At 46.9% G+C, this 16944-nt stretch overlaps 3 protein-coding genes across 3 annotated transcripts; 1 reads left to right on the forward strand and 2 right to left on the reverse strand.

Annotated features, from left to right (window-relative positions):
* The first annotated feature begins 464 nt into the window (after positions 1–464).
* On the forward strand, positions 465–1406 carry LOC130495728 (uncharacterized). Its single transcript, XM_056987219.1, has 2 exons — positions 465–687; positions 742–1406. Exons 1-2 carry the CDS (start codon positions 465–467, stop codon positions 1404–1406), a joined length of 888 nt encoding a protein of 295 aa, XP_056843199.1.
* An 11052-nt stretch (positions 1407–12458) lies between these two features.
* On the reverse strand, positions 12459–13068 carry LOC130495729 (uncharacterized). The gene is made up of 2 exons (XM_056987220.1): positions 12592–13068; positions 12459–12476 (listed from the first exon to the last, which is right to left on the reverse strand). The coding sequence occupies exons 1-2, from the start codon at positions 13066–13068 to the stop codon at positions 12459–12461; spliced, it is 495 nt and encodes a 164-aa protein (XP_056843200.1).
* Positions 13069–15829: 2761 nt separating this feature from the next.
* On the reverse strand, positions 15830–16744 carry LOC108807637 (uncharacterized). Its single transcript, XM_056987221.1, has one exon. It carries the CDS (start codon positions 16742–16744, stop codon positions 15830–15832), a length of 915 nt encoding a protein of 304 aa, XP_056843201.1.
* Between the last annotated feature and the right edge of the window lie 200 nt (positions 16745–16944).

Genomic DNA, 16944 nt, shown 5'->3' on the forward strand with positions numbered 1-16944 from the left:
GGACCTAAACTGAGGTCTAATACGGAGCCGGAGGCTGGAAGCTAAAGGCGACCTTTGAGGAGGTCACGAAGAAGAGAAAGCTCACGTCGTAACAAGAAGGAGCGCAGGACCCGGTCAAAGGGAGCTGTTGCGGATCCCTCGATAAACGGAGAAGATCTCGGGAACCAGTTGGCGACGATCAAGCGGGACCTGAGGCTATTTAAAGATAAAGCAAATCAAGAAAGAGGGGGATTCAACCCTTATTCATTTTCACGATTGATCACTTCATCTTTTAAGCATTTTGTTATCTTTGTAATCATCAAGAGAAACATCTTTTGTAACCATTCTTTTACCATATTATCAATACAAATCGAAGTTCATTCAACAAGTTATTACGGGATTCAGCCCGCGTTATCTTTCCCTAACCTTTCCTAAACCTTAAACCTGATCTAAAATCTAGGTGGTGAGTTTAATCCCTCACAATGATGGTGTCTACTTTGCCTGACATCTCCCATCTTGCGATATCCAAACCGGAGCTGATCGGTGTCTTACGACAAATGGGTCCTCAAGTCAAGTGGCCTCCTAAGATGAAGGCCGCGGAGGCTAATCGAAACCCCAAGCGATGGTGTGAGTTCCATAGTGACCATGGTCATACTACAGAGGATTGCATAGCCCTAAAGATGGAAGTCGCCGAGCTCCTCAAGAAAGGCTACCTACGGGAGTTCCTCTCGGATAAAGCCAAGAACCTTCTAAATAAAGAAGGTCCCGGTCTCCCTATCGAGGCAGCTCCCGCATTGCCACCACAGCAAGACCGGGTGATCCACGTCATCACAGGCGGATCAGAGGTAAGCGGAATTAGCAGTGCCGCAGCCAAGAAAAGTACTCGCAATGCCAGGAACAGCCAAGAGGCCGAGGGTCCCAAGCGCCTCCTTGGAACAGATGAGATCAGTTTCACTGCAAGGGAGCAGGAGAAGGTCCTCACCCCTCATCATGACGCTCTCGTCATTTCACTTACCATAGCAAACTGCTTGGTCAAGCGGATACTAGTTGATAATGGGAGCTCTAGCAACATAATCTTCCATTCGGCCTTCGCCGACCTGGGTTTGGAACCTACAGCTCTAACCAGAAAGGCAACTCCCCTCGTAGGCTTCAGTGGAGAAGTGAAACAAACCTTAGGAGAAGTCCTTCTTCCCGTGTATGCCGAAGGGGTAAACCAAACCACGAAGTTCCTGGTCGTCGACTGTCCCTCATCATACAACGTGATATTGGGAAGGCCTTGGATCCATGACATGGGAGCCGTACCTTCAACTTTGCACCAGCTGGTCAAGTTCCCAACCCCTTGGGGCATCAGAGCGGTCAAGGGGGATCAAGAGAATGCTAGGTCTTGCTATCAGACTACCCTTAGGGGAAAGACTCAGGTCTTATAGCAATTACAGAAGAAACTTCCGGACCCACATACCGAAGAGCCGGAAGTGGAAGAAATGGATGAGGTCCCGCTCACAGAAGGGAACTCGAGCCAAAATTTAAAGATAGGCTCCAAGCTTCCGGAAGGCTTGAGAAGGAGACTGGTCGATTTCTTAAGATCCAACTCCGATTGCTTCGCCTGGTCTCACGAAGACATGCCTGCAATTGATCCTGATGTTATCATGCATCAACTCAAGGTGGATCCAATGCATCCTCCTGTCAGACAGAAGAGGAGAAAATTTGCTCCTAAAAGGGACGAGATAATCAACGAAGAGGTCAAGAACCTACTAGATGCTGGATTCATACGAGAGGTGCAATACCCGGAATGGCTAGCCAATGTGGTGGTCGTCAGGAAGAAGAATGGGATGTGGAGAGTCTGTATCGATTTCACGGACCTTAATAAGTCCCATCCTAAAGATCCTTTCCCTCTGCCTCACATCGACAAGCTAGTCGACGCAACGACTGGTCACGAGCTGATGAGTTTCATGGATGCGTTCTCTGGATATAACCAGATCCTAATGCACCCTGACGATCAAGAGAAGACCTCGTTCATGACCTCATGAGGTACTCAAGGCTATGCCTTTCGGATTGAAGAACGCCGGCTCGACCTACCAAAGGCTTGTCAACATGATGTTCGCGATCAGATAGGGCAGACCATGGAAGTCTACATTGATGACATGTTAGTAAAGTCCCTAGACGCCGAAGACCACATCTCACACCTTCAACAAGCCTTCACCACTCTCAGGAGGTACAACATGAAGCTAAACCCTTCAAAGTGCTCATTCGGAGTAAGCTCTGGAAAGTTCTTAGGGTACATAGTCACCCACAGAGGCATTGAAGCAAACCCAGAGCAGGTGAGAGCGATCCAGGTGATACCTTCACCTCGCAACGTCAAGGAAGTGCAAAGGCTGACAGGAAGGATGGCTGCTTTGAGCAGGTTTATCTCTAGGCTATCGGACAAGTCGCATGTCTTCTTCGAAACCTTGAAGGACCCCAAGGACTTCCAATGGATTAAGAAATGTTAGCAAGCCCTATCCGATCTCAAAGCCTATCTCACTACTCCACCTCTCCTCTCAAAATCCTTGGAAGGTGAGGTCCTGTTACTCTATTTGGCGGTATCGGAACACGTGGTCAGTGCGGTCCTAGTAAGGGAAGAAGGAAGAAAAAAACGCCCTATCTACTACGTGAGCAAGTCTTTACTAGACGCGGAGACCTGCTATAGTCACCTCGAGAAGCTGGCCCTTGCTTTAGTTAACGCTGCTCGAAAGCTACGCCCTTACTTCCAGGTTCATCAAATCGTGGTGGTTACCTCCTTCCCCATCAATGCAGTTCTGCATAAGCCAGAAGTGTCAGGACGACTAGCTAAATGGGCTATAGAGCTGGGGGAATACGACGTGATCTTCCGGCCTGCAACAACCATCAAATCGCAAGTCCTGGCAGATTTCATAGCTGAATTCTCTCCTGCCATGCTTCCAGCCCTAGAACAAGAGGTAAAGCTTCGTGATAGCGAAGGGGAGAAAGGCGAATGGACACTGTACGTTGATGGGTCTAGTAAGCGTAAGGGGCGCAGGCGTGGGACTGGTCCTAACTTCCCCCACGGGGGAATCAGCCTCAAGGGCCGTACGTTACAACTTCAAAGCAACGAACAACGAAGCTGAGTATGAAGCCCTAATAGCAGGGCTGACACTCGCCAAACAGATGGGGGTGGAAGATATCCAGGTCTTCAGCGACTCACAACTGATCATAAGCCAAGTCCAAGGAGACTATCAAGGCAAAGATCCGAGCATGATCAGATACCTATCCGTGGCTAAGCGACTACTCGATAGGTTCCGACATTGTAAGCTCACCAAGATCCCTAGGGAACATAACTCCCAGGCCGACGCTCTAGCTAAACTAGGGTCTGCCCTATAAACCACGAATCATATGAGCATCCCACTACTGGTACTCCAATGGCCCGCGACCGAAAAGGAGGCGAAACCTGAAGAAATATCTGTGGTAGGCGAAAGAGAGACCTGGATGACGCTGATCATCAACTATCTAAGGCATGACACCTTCCCTGAAGATCGAGACAAAAGTCGGAAGATAAGGCGCCAAGCTGCAAGGTATTGCTTTTCTGAAGGAAAACTGTACCGGAGATCCTTCTCAGGACCCTACCTACTGTGTCTTACCCCTAGAGAAGCCACCAGGATACTAGAAGAGCTTCACGAAGGAGAATGTGGTTCCCATTTTAGTGGTCGGAGCCTGGTACTCAGAGCTAGAAGGGAAGGATACTATTGGCCAACCATGGCGAGGGACTTCCTCAAACAAGCCAAGTTCTGTAGCCAATGCCAGAAGCATGTGCCAATCTCCAACCTTCCACCAGAGAACCTCAAATCCTTGAGTTCTCCTTGGCCCTTCCGAAAATGGGGCATGGACATCGTAGGAAAGTTCCCTATGGCACCGGGGCAAAAGATTTTTCTCCTAGTCGTGACAGACTATTTCACCAAATGGGTGGAAGCTGAAGCACTAGCCAAGATAACGGATCTCCAAATAAGGAAATTCCTATGAATTAACTTGATCACACGCTTCGGAACTCCCCATGAGATCGTAACAGAAAACGGACCCCAGTTCACAAGCTATAACTTCCGAAAGTTCTGCAAGGACTGGAACATTAAGCTCTCCTACTCAGCACCACGACACCTTCAATCTAACGGCCAAGCCGAATCCACTAGCAAGACAGTGGTGAACATGCTCAAGAAGCACCTGGAAGACGCCCATGGGCGATGGTAGAAGAGCTACACGGAGTACTCTGGGCCTATCGGACAACCCCGAAGACGGCTACCCAGGAGACTCCCTTCTCCCTTGTCTATGGTGCTGATGCGGTGATACCCACAGAGGTGCACGTAAGGACTACGGTCTCTGAATTCCTTTTCTAGGAGGAGAATAACGAGCTAATGTCCCTCAGTCTAGACCTACTCGACGAAAAGAGGGAGGCGGCCCGCCTTAGAAATGCATACTACCAATTGAAAGTCGCCAAGAGCTAGAACAAAAAGGTCAGATCCAGAACCTTCCAGAAAGGGGATTGGGTCCTAAGGCGAGTCTGTGACCACACAAGGGACAAATCAGCCGGAAAACTCGCTCCTGGATGGGAAGGTCCCTATAAGGTAATAGAGGTGCAAGGGGCAGGAGCCTATAAGCTGGAAGACAGCAACGGTAAGGTCCAACCCAACTGCTGAAATGCCTTACACCTCAAATTCTATCACTTCTAAAGTAAGGTCCCCGGATCAAGCTTTATATACTACTACTATTATTATGATATATTTAAGTACACTGGTTTCCTACTCCTATGTATGCGATAACGTCTCCGGACTAAGCTTATAAAATACATTATTAGTTACGGCTAAAGGGGTTACAGGAATTCCAATGTACTTAAAGGGGCATACTAGCTAGGTCAGGTCTTAAGGGATCTTAGACCTCAGCAAACCCTATATACACTAGTGAGACTACTCACATGGGTATATGACATATAAGGAACTGGTCTGATCAACCCTATTACATTGTCTGCACCTCGGGCCCTGCGTAAAGGCTATAAGTCCAAGAGTTACGTGGGGACCACCGTACTAGTGCTACCCAAACCCTGTGTTAAAGACGCTACGAGCTAAATACACGCAGGGGGCATGACGTACACTGCAAAGTACTGTAATCAGATGCTGACGGCTGATATGCAGGGAGCAAATGTGCGAAAATACCGGTTAGCACCAAAATTTAATACTTATCCAGACGTGGAAAGTAGTGTGTCTGGTGTGAAGTCGCTCTGCGGGGCAGGCCCACGCTAGACTACAGTAAGTCTGAGCGTGACCTTTTCTGCAGAAAGGTAGAGTGCAGCATTGAGATTCACGAGAGTGGCCTATACCTCCGGGTGGTAGAGTGTGGTTTCTCAATAACATATCGGTAGTGGTTCCCCCATGGGGAGCAGAATACGATCACAAACCTCCCATAACGCATACGGCCTCAGCGTCTATGACGAACCTCCGGGTTCAATACGGCCTCAGGTTCTATATAATAACCTCCGGGTTTAGTACGGCCTCCGGGTCTATAAAAGAACCTCAGGGTTCAATGCAGCCTCCGGGTCTGTATAGAATCTCCGGATTCTAGATCACCTAAGGGTCGATCAAGGGCCTTCGGGTCTAACTGATCTCCGGATCTAGTAAGAACCTCAGGGTTCAAGGATCTTCGAATCCTAAATACCAACCTTCGGGTTTGCCAAGAACCTCATGGTTCAAAAGCATCAACCTCCGGGTTCGAGGTATCCATAGGGTTTAATCATGGTCCCCGGATCTAAAGATTAAACCCCAACACTCAGAAAACCTCAGGGTTCAACGAGCAAACCTTTGAGTTCAATAAAACGGCCTTCGGGCCTAGGTAAGGGACCTCAGGGTTCAAGACCTTAAGAACTTCTGGGTTCCAAGGCTCAAGAACCTCAGGGTTCAAACCAAGCTAGAACTCTAGAGTTCCAAGCAAGGATCATTCGTTCCAAATCTAAAACTCAGGTTTTTAATAATGGATTACACGATCTAACGCTTTTTAATCATTTCAGGATCCAGTTCCTAGACATTGGTATCCATCCAAGGGGTCAATCCCTACAAAGATCCAAACCTCATAAGGAGTAAGCTCCCCCATATGGTCCGTCCCCCTCATATTATTAGCCCTTTCGAGGATCCGCCCCTTACAACACGTCTACAAGCCTATCCAGACGCCCCCGTATTCTAAAGATACAAAATGTGTTCGGCAAGGGCTGTATCCCCGAGGTATTGGTGCCGCAAGAGGATCCCGGTCCTAGACCCTAAAACTCCGCCCAGGAGATTGTGCTCAAAGGTCTTACGAACCATTCTGAACGAAAGACGAACAAAGTGAAAGGCAACAAAAGCAAAGGGTATTATTCAACAATAAAATTCAAGGGACAAGAAAAGCATATGAAAAACATTGTTTTAGCAAGGTCGGACCGCCAAAAGGCCGTTATTACAAAAAGCGCGGATATCCTCTAAGACCTGCCGCGCCTAGATGTTGGAATAGCCAGTTCATCTTCAAAGGAGGGAGGTTCAGTACCCTCGAGTTCTCCTTCAGCCAAAACCACCGTCTTGTACTGAGAGAACTCCTTGTGCAAGTTCCATTTCTGGGCCTTCCCTTTGAGCCACTCTCTCATTACTTGCCAACGGGCGATGATCCTTGCACCGTTCACAGCCATGGTCGTCATATTTTTTTGAAGTCTCCGCCTCCGTTTGAAGTTTAACGATAGTCTCCTCCAGCTCCTGCTTCTCTCGACTCAATTGAAGCGATTCAGCTGAAGCAATTTCTACTGAACCCTCGATGGCCCGAACCTTTGCTTGAAGGTCCCTCAGCTCCAGTTCCTTCGCGACACGCCTACTCTTCTCCTCAGACAATGGATGGGTTAATTCTGAAACTTCATCTCGATTCATTGATGAACCCTCCTCCACTATTCGGTCCTTCAGATGATGCAAATCAGAAAGGACTTGCATAGGAAAACAAGTCTTATAAACTGCGGACTCATAATACAAGGTCCTATCCATATCTCACTTGAAGAAGTTCACCCTGGACCTGCTGAATAATCCCAGAGGAGTCCTTGTCCGAAGGAAGGGCCTGCATCCTTGCGAACACGTTGGCATTCAAATCAGCCAGCACGTCAGACAACCCTCCGGATGGGTATCTAGTTAGCGACGGTCGCTGTGAACGCGTGCTTATACCTTCCCTAGGCCTGCCGCCTCGTGATGGAGAGGAATCGCCATCCCTCATTATCATCCTACGCTTGTTACCAACATTCGCGGCTCCATCACCCGAAGCATTCCTGCTGGATGAGTCCCTTCTTGCTGATATGGCATCTGTGGCCTTCTTAAAAGCCACCATTGGATCTTCAGGATCTCCTTCCCTTTTTTCTTCTGAAAAGAGATATTTCGCGAGTTATTATGTGAGAGAGGAATACCTGTAGGTCGCAAAGAAATAACTTACCCCATAGCTTGCTACGGCGCAGGACCTCCAGACTAAGAAGATGGGTCACGCGGCGTTACTCGAGGGGAAGCTTCCGTACCTGAAGAACATTGCGTTCACCCTCGACGGGAGCTGAGTGAGTCCCCTCTAAAAGAAAATAAGGGGGAATGCAAATCAGATAGATTCCATCATCGGAACTCGTGAGAAAGAGCGTCTACTAAAACCCCTTACCTACGAAGTTCCACCGATAATGGGATCCTGGGAGAGTCATGAAAACATATCTCTCTGGCCATTTCTTCACAAAAGTAAATCCCTTCCGATCAGTCTTGGGAAGTTCCTCGACTATGGGAAGCCCCGATCTCGGACGGAGATGAAAACGCCCCTCGTGCCCATTGATCGAAGCCAGATGATAAGCAAAAAGTACTTCATTAATTCCGAAAACCAGATCTTCTTCATCTCCAAGGTTTTGGATAGCTATGAGGATGCGCCAAGCTGGAGGATTAAGCTGAGATGGAGAAATATGGAAGTACCTGCAGAGACTCGATGTCAACGATGGTATGTCGCCTCTGAAGCCCGATTCGAAGAAAGCCTCATAGATAGCAATCTCCTCGGGCATACCACCGGAAGCCCGCTCTAACAGTCTGGGAAGGCGAAGAACGACGGAAGAAGGAAGGGAATACTTTTTTCGCCAATCGCATAACTCGTCCTCCCTAACCATTGATGCGGGACCCACTTGTGGAGATCCTGAAGAAACAAACGACAGGGGAGCTGGGCACAAAGGATTTCGCACGTCTGTACGGCGGGACAGTGGGCTGCTGGATCCGGATGACAAGGAGTTCGCTCTCTTCTCTAATTCGCTCATTTCTGCCATTAAAGAGCTTCGGGAGTTGGCACGAGAAATGGCAAGATTCGGGGTTAAGGAGACGTTACGCGAAGAGGAGAGTATATATATACAAAAAGGATAGAGAGCCGTTGGGAGTTCTTCTCGGAAAATCCGCCGATCCGGGATCTCGGATTTCCCAATCTCTTGGAGAAAAGACGCGATCCTCGAAAGGAAAGTGAGATCCAAGAGTGAAGGTAATAGTAATTATGGACGATCCGAAGGATCTTTCAGCGATTGGGTCGAGAAATTCAAAAGCCTTCTTAAATCATAGATTCCATTTAGGGTCCCGGACTGACCCACTACGAGAAGATAAGATACCCAAGAGAAAACTACTAAGGCTCAGGAAATACATGTTATCCCTTTGATTTCCACGAGCAAATCGAGGAATAAGGGGCAAACTGTTGGGGAAAAATATCCAGATACAAGTTTTCTCCAGCTTCCGGATAGGTCCTCGACTTCCGGACCCTTGCTCAAGAAGATACCAGGGATCGACCCCTGCCTCGGGTCCGACCCCTAGATCGGACCGACTCCTTGGAGCAAAATAGAAGTTTTCTACCTAAGGGGAAACTTCCATTTTTCCGATTATGGAAAAGTTCTATTACTTGAAGCCGACATCTACAACTATAAAAGGGGAGCCTAAACCCTAGAATAAGGGATCGACAATTCGAGACTTAGAGATTAGAGTTTAGGCGGCTAGAACTAGGGTTCATACACCATCAAACGTTGTAGTCCCAATCAATAACTCAATAACATCTCTTTGTTCTCGATTTAAAACTCTTACAAACAAATCCTCTAGTGTTCCGTAGCACTTAAACGATCCTACACAAAAATACCCTAACAGCTATCGCGGTCAGGTTTAGTCGTTCTATCTTGTTACATTAAGTACTTATGATTTATTTTCTTCACTTCTCTCCGGCTGTGTTACACTGGGATAGCGTAATTTAAGTCTGGGGGAAAGTTTACTAATATGTGTTTTTATTATGGTTTTTTATTAAAAATGTTTTCAAAATAATTTTTTACATAAGTACTAAAATGGGGACATCGATATAGATTTATACTTGATTATCTAACCACTCTTTAGCACCATTCTAGATTTACTGATTGCAGATAGTACTAAAGATGCTAAAGTGGATCAACCTGTCACCTATATACACTAGCTGAGATTGTTTGAAGGAACCAAAGCTGACCTCCAACACTAATACTGAATTTATTTGCTTGTCTTGGGGCTTGGTAATCACTGGATTGGAATCCTCTTACAAGTCTGGAAGGTAAAAAGTCTGTGTGTTTCTTGTTCTCTTTCTTCTCTCTCTTCGGCATCTCAAAGATCTAAGTTTTATGTTATAAAGATTGAAATGATTTCTTGAGAGGCAGAGGGGTAGGAGTGTCTGCTGCGACCCCATTATTCTAAATCTCAGGGATGATCACACATTGTGGAAACGAGGGATAGGTAAATTACCTGAGACTCCATTATTCGCTACACTTTGTCAAAATGTATGAGTTACAAATGAAAATGTCAATGAGATATACTAGATGACCTTTGTGGCATCAAAACCTATTGAAATTGAAACTAATAAGAGATTCAGAGAAGAGAGATGAGGGGAGAAAGGGATCAGAGAAGACTACCTATGTGTTCAGATACTTGTTTGAGTTGAATCCATGTGTCCTTTGATCGATACTCCCAAGGTAAAGCCTGCACTTTTATTTTATGTTAAGAAATGAGGTTAGTAGAGGGAAATGTCAAATGAGATTTGCTAAGTTGTGGACTAGATGAATTTGGTTGCTAAGCTAGGACAAGGCATAATGAACTTCTGTGATTAGGATGTTTAGATATGAATTGCGAACCCATAGAGTGATGACTTCAATATTTTGAATCTTTTCCAAAGACTACTGAGTTTTTTCTTGAGGACAAGCAAAGAAGTAAGACGGGGGAGTTCATATACCATGGATTTCACCCATTTTCTACCATGGTATAATAGTATTTTTATTATATAACTAATGTGTTTTCTAGGCTGTTAGGTATGTTTTCAGGTTCAAGAGCGTTTCGTGATAAAGTGATGCTTTTGGAGCATTTTGGAGTACAAGAGATAATACACCCGAGTTGACCATTCAAGACCAAGTTGGAAGTCAACATTCAGATAAGAATCGATCGATACTCATCCAGAGTTGTCGATCGATGTAGCTGAGAAGATCCGCGTACTAGAAGATTATAATCGATCGATACAAATCTAGTGTTGTCGATCGATATCGAGGACGAAATGGTTTAGCCGACTACTTCACCAAGACTTCACCAAATTACGAGATTGTCCATGACGAGTTTTTAACCTAATTGAAATGCTTAAATATTTCTGCTAAGTGTTTTTGCCGGCAAGCAAGCTTTTGGCAGCAAACCTTTGTAACCAAAGAGAAAAGCAGAGAGTGTGAGAGAAAGCTAAAGTTTTATATGTTTTGAGAGATTTGAAAGATCATTGAGAGATTTGTGATTGAACTCCATTTGTTTTCTATTCTCTATCTAATGCAATTCTTTTACCTATCTTGTGTTATGAATTGCTTAGCTATGTCTGAGTAGTCTACTTGTTAGATCTAGGATTTAAATAGGTTTGTGGGATTAGCCCCAAACTATAATTGCTAAGTTGTGATATTCATCAAATAGATTGCACCATATGCTTGTTCTAGAGTAGCTAACTAGAGCATAGATCTACCAAAACATGAACTTTCTGTTTTGGAGGAGAAAAGAAGTGGCTCCCATGAGTCCACAATTCGATACCGTCCCATGGATCTGTTGGTACATTTGGAAGGTGAGGAACGACAAGCTCTTTAATGGGAAATTCGTATCCCCGATGGATACTCTTCAACACGCCTCACTGGAGGCTGAGTGTTGGAGGAAGGCTAACGAAAAGGAGGAAGTAGAGGAGGAACTCGATGACTCCCTCACTATGGAGATGGAAACAGCGCCCCCTTGGACACCCCGAATCTCGACATGCCAAATCGATGCTTCATGGATCACTAATGGCAGCGTCAGTGGCTTAGGGTGGAGTTTTAAGGATCACATGGGCTCTGAATTCTTTGGATTGCGAGCATGTAGTAGGACCCTCTCAGCTTTGCATGCTGAGATGGAAGGTCTACTATGGGCAGCTTCATGTATTAGGCACATGAGGATAACCACGATGAGGTTCGAGACAGATTGTACGGACCTAGTAGATATGGTCACAAACCCGGAAGATTGGCCGGCTTTTGTGAGAGAGACCGACTTGTTTCGGAGTCTCCAGGAGGGTTTTGAGGATGTGAGAGTTTCTCATATTCCACGGGATCGGAATGAACGTGCAGACGCTTTAGCTAAGGAGGCAAGAAATAGAGGCTATACCTTTACCCACATAAATCAGACCCGGTCAGACGGAGGGGATCCTCGGAGAACCGGCTCGTCTAACCACCACTTGATCTAATAAAGATGGGCAGCCGACAAAAAAAAAAAAAAAAAACTAGAGCATAGATCACTAGGATCCTTATATCTTAAATTATATGTTTGAACTAGTTGTCTCCTTGGAGAAGAGCTAACCGCCCTCCTTGAGACCTAGTGTTCATTATCGGCTCGCGCCCAGGCATTTCTAGAAGCCGTCGATCAATATCCCAACTGGACAATCGATCGGCGCTGCAAAAGGTGTATCGCTCGATATCTCTAAAGGATATCGATCGACTCTTTTTCTGGTCAACAGATGACAGTTGAGATCATAGATCTAGATTATTGAATCAGTGAGACATCACTGAGTGTTAAGCGGCTGAGTTCTTTAGTATCATGCAAGCAACTTATTAGGCATTTATAGATATTAAAATCTCCATTCCTGAATAAAAGCCCTAACTCTAGCACTCTTCATTATCATTTAAACAACTATCATATTGTTAGTTAGAGCAACTACCTTACTCATTTTAGGATTGTCATTTACATTTCATCATAAAAACCAACTTAACCTAGGATTGATTAATTGATTAGATTTAATTGGTTACCTAGCTCCTCGTGATTCGATCCCTAAGTACTACAGCTGAACCTCTTATTTGAGAGAGTAAGCTCTATAGGGTAATTTGAGCAGTCTCAACTTCGTGGCTTGATTTATCCCCTCGGTATATACGGGGATAAGAACTTCCCCTAAGGTTTGCTTTACCTCTCCACTGAAACCTACAAGGGGAGTCGCCTTTCTAGTTAGGGACGTAGGTTCCAATCCTAGGTCGGTGTAGGCTGAATGAAAGATAATGTTGTTGGAGCTCCCATTGTCGACCAGTATTCGCTTGACCAAGCAGTTCGCTATGGTAAGTGAAATGACAAGGGCGTCGTGATGAGGAGCAAGGACCCTCTCCTGTTCCCTTGCAGTGAAGCTGATCTCGTCCGCTCCGAGGAGTAGGCGCTTAGGACCCTCGGCCTCTTGGCCATTCCTGGCGTTGCGAGTACTTCTCTTGGCTGCGGCACTACTGATTCCGCTTACTTCCGATCTGCCTGAGATGACATGGATCACCCTGTCTTGCTGTGGTGGTAATGCGGGAGCTGCTTCGATAGGGAGACCGGGACCTTCTTTATTCAGAAGGTTCTTGGCCTTGTCTGAGAGGAACTCCCTTAGGTGTACTTTCTTGAGAAGCTCGGCGACTTCTATCTTCAAGGCTATGCAATCTTCCGTAGTGTGACCATGGTCGCTATGGAACTCGCACCACCGCTTGGTGTTTCGATTAGCCTCTGAGGCCTTCATCTTATGGGGCCATTTGACTTGAGGACCCATTTGTCGTAGGACACCGATTAGCTCCGGCTTAGATATCGCAGGATGAGAGATATCGGGCTATGTGGATACCATCATTCCTTCGGATCTAGGTAAAGGGCGATGTTGATATCTGCCCCTGCTCGGATTGCTAGTCTCCCTAGCGGACTTGGGATGAGAGGGCTCATCCCGATCGTTCCTAGTTGGCTTTGAGGACTTCTGATCATAATTTGGATAGGTCTTGGCCCTACTTGCAACATCCTCTTCCCATCTTACTTGAGCCCAAGCACGAGACAATACGTCCTCCATAGTCCTGCACTTGTATTTAATCAGCTCCTTTGAGAGATCTCCCTCCGGTAGTAGACCCCGATTGAAGGTCGAGATAGCCGTATCAGCGTTGCACTTAGGGATAGCCACCTTCTCTTGGTTGAAGTGTGCTATGTAGGAGCGAAGGGGTTCGTTCCTATGCTGGAGGACTTCATAGAGGTCATCTGAGTTTTTCTCTAGATTGCGACTACTAGCGAATTGTTCTACGAACTTGTCGCTAAGGGCTGCAAAGGACTTGATGGACTTGGTAGGAAGATTGATGTACCACTAGAGAGCAGGGCCAGTCAAGGTCGATCCGAATCTCTTGCACATGGTAGCTTCCTGTGCATCCCGGGGAATCGCTACGGCTAGCATGTGTTGCTCAAACTGAGCAATGTGATTGTCTGGATCTTATGTACCTTCGTACATCTTTATGCTTGGGAAGGAGAACTTGCGTGGCATCTCCACCGAAGCAATCTCCTCTACGAAAGGTGTGTCGGAGTAGGACCCTGGATTACTCCTCCGTATAGGGGGAGCTACCCCTGGGAGCCTTTCTACCATAGATTGAATGGTGCCGAACCTTTCGGAAACCACTCTTTCTAGATAGGCGGCTAGAGCCGGGTCTGAGATCGCGGGATCATCGGGTGAATACTCTTCGTCTTCCTCATCGGAATCGCTATCCACTTGCACTCGGGTCGCATCGTGAGCGACTTCTCGTCCCTCGGGTTCATTGTTAGTGGAGACGGGTCGGTGAGATGCTCTTTCACCGTCGCGTGGAGTGTTGAGCGAAGCCATAGGTCGAACCTTAGTTTGGAACCGTTTTCGCTTATTACTGGTTTCACCGAGGGTCTGGTTTTCTTGTCGAAGGACAAGGTTCTCTGCTTCTATGGCGTCTAGCTTCTCGGCGCTCTGCTGCAGCTGCTTGGAGTGTTCTCCAAGTTGGTCTTTTAGGGTTTGAACTTCTAGAAGAAGTTCATGACCTCCGGGTGTGGTCTCCCGAGCTTTGTGAAGATCGGTAACCTGACTTTGAAGAATCTCGAGCCGGTTGAGGAGTTCGATCTCCCTCGGGGTCATCTCTGCATAGTTAGTACTGTCCTCTAGTGCCATCGTCACGTAGTTGGATTACTCCCCTCCTTATAGCGCCAAACTGTTATGGTATTTTTGTGATAGGATCGCTTTAGTACTACAGAAAACTAGAAAAGATTGTATATGAGACAAGAAATCGTAAACTAGAAGATGTTATTGAGTATTGATTCGGGACTACAACGTGGTGGTGTATAAACCCTAGTCTTTGTCGCCTAAACTCTAATCTTCTAGTCTCGAAACGTCGATCCCTTATTCTAGGGTTTGGGCTCCCCTTTTATATTTGTAAATGTCGGCTTCAAGTAATAGAACTCTTCCATAATCGGAAAAATGGAAGTTTTCCCTTAGGCGGAAAACTTCTATTTTGCTTCAAGGGTCGATCCGATCAAGGGGGTCGGACCTATGGCAGAGGTTGGTCCCTAGTTCCTTCTTGGGCAAGGGTCCGGAAGTCGAGGGCCTATCCGGAAGCTGGAGAAAATTTATGTCTGGATATTTTTCCCCAACAGAACCTGCTCAAGGCGGCCATCCTACCCGTCAATCTCTGGATCTCCTTCACATTACGAGGGGAAGGTATCACTTGGATTGCCCTTACCTGCTCTGGGTTGGCTTTAATACCCCTGTGGGTGACTATATACCCAAGGAACTTCCCAAAGCTTACCCCGAATGAGCATTTCGAGGGGTTGAGCTTCATATTATACCTCCCGAGAGTGGTGAATTCCTATTGAAGATGCGAGATATGATCTTCGGCGCCTAGGGATTTTACCAGCATATCATCGATATAAACCTCCGTGGTCTACCCTATCTGGTCGGTCGGCGAACATCATGTTGAAGATTCTTTGATAGGTGGAACCGGCATTCTTCAATCCAAAAGGCATGACCTTGTAGCAGTAGATGCCCTGGGATGTCATGAATGAGGTCTTCTCTTGATCGTCCGGATGCATTAGGATCTGATTGTATCCGGAGAATGCATCCATGAAGCTCATTAATTGGTGAGCAGCGGTTGCATCGACTAGCTTGTCGATATGAGGTAAGGGAAACGGGTCCTTAGGACATGACTTGTTAAGGTCCGTGAAGTCGATGCAGACTCTCCACTTCCCATTTTTCTTCCTCACAACCACCACATTAGCTAGTCATTCCGGGTATTGTACTTCCCGTATGAATCCGGTGTCGAGTAGGTTCTTGACCTCTTCGTTGATGATTTCGTCCCTTTCAGGGGCGGACTTCCTCCTCTTCTGTCTGGCAAGGGGATGCATTGTATCCACTTGAAGCTTGTTCATGATAACATCGGGATCAATCCCATGCATGTCCTCATGGGACCAAGCGAAGCAATCGGAGTTGGACCTCAAGAAGTCGACCAATCTCCGCCTAAGCCCTTCGGGGAGCTTGGAGCCTATCTTCAGGTTTCATTCCGGATTTCCTTCCACCATGGGAACCTCATCCATATCTTCCACTTCCGGCTCTTCGGTATGCATGGCCGGAAGCTTCTTTTATAATTGCTATAAGACTTGGGTCTCCCCTCTAGGGTGGTCTGGTAGCAGGACCTCGAATTCTCATGGTCCCCCTTGATCGCTTTAATGCCCCAGGGAGTCGGAAACTTGACCAGCTGATGGAGAGTCGAGGGTACGGCTCCCATGTCATGGATCCAGGGCCTCCCTAATATCACGTTATAGGACGAAGGGCAGTCGACGACTAAGAACTTCGTGGCCTGGTTTATTCCCTCGGCATATACTGGGAGAAGGACCTCCCCTAAGGTCTGCTTTACCTCCCCGCTGAAGCCTACGAGAGGGGTCACCTTTCTTGTCAGGGCCTTAGGTTCCAACTCTAGATCGGCGTAGGCTGAGTGGAAGATAATGTTGCTGGAGCTCCCGTTGTCCACTAGTATTCGCTTAACCAAGAAATTTGCTATGGTAAGTGAAATGACAAGGGCGTCGTGGTGAAGAGCTAGGACCTTCTCTTGCTCCTTTGCGGTGAAGCTGATATTTTCTTTTCCTAGGAGTAGGCGCTTGGGACCTTCGGCCTCTTGGCCGTTCCTAGCACTGCTGATTCCACTTACTTCTGATCCGCCTGAGATGACATGGATAACCCGGTCTTCCTGTGGTGGCAATGCGAGAGCTGCTTCAGTAGGAAGACCGGGACCTTCTTTATTCAAAAGGTTCTTGGCCTTGTCCGAGAGGAATTCCCTCAGATGACCTCTCTTGAGAAGCTCGGCGACTTCTCTCTTCAGGGCTATGCAATCATCCGTGGTGTGGCCGTGATCGCTATGGAACTCGCACCATCGTTTGGGATTCCGGTTAGCATCTGAGGCCTTCATCTTGGAGGGTCATTTGACTTGCGGACCCATTTGCGGTAGAACACCGATCAGCTCTAGCTTCGTCATCGTAAGATGAGAGATATCGGGCCACGTAGACACCATCATTCCTTTGGATCTAGGCAAAGGATGATTTTGATATCTGCCCCTGCCTGGATTGCTTGTCTCCTTCGCAGGCTTAGGGTGGAAGGCCTCGTCGCGAT

Source organism: Raphanus sativus, chromosome 6 (genome assembly GCF_000801105.2).
Source record: "Raphanus sativus cultivar WK10039 chromosome 6, ASM80110v3, whole genome shotgun sequence".
Lineage (NCBI taxonomy): Eukaryota > Viridiplantae > Streptophyta > Magnoliopsida > Brassicales > Brassicaceae > Raphanus > Raphanus sativus.

Coding starts and splice junctions, on each gene's coding strand:
- LOC130495728 (XM_056987219.1), top strand. CDS start 465: ATGGTGTCTACTTTGCCTGACATCTCCCATCTTGCGATATCCAAACCG. Junction 688..741: donor CGCCGAGCTCCTCAAGAAAG/GCTACCTACGGG, acceptor TAAATAAAGAAG/GTCCCGGTCTCCCTATCGAG.
- LOC130495729 (XM_056987220.1), bottom strand. CDS start 13,068: ATGGGTCCTCAAGTCAAATGGCCCCATAAGATGAAGGCCTCAGAGGCT.
- LOC108807637 (XM_056987221.1), bottom strand. CDS start 16,744: ATGAAGGCCTCAGATGCTAACCGGAATCCCAAACGATGGTGCGAGTTC.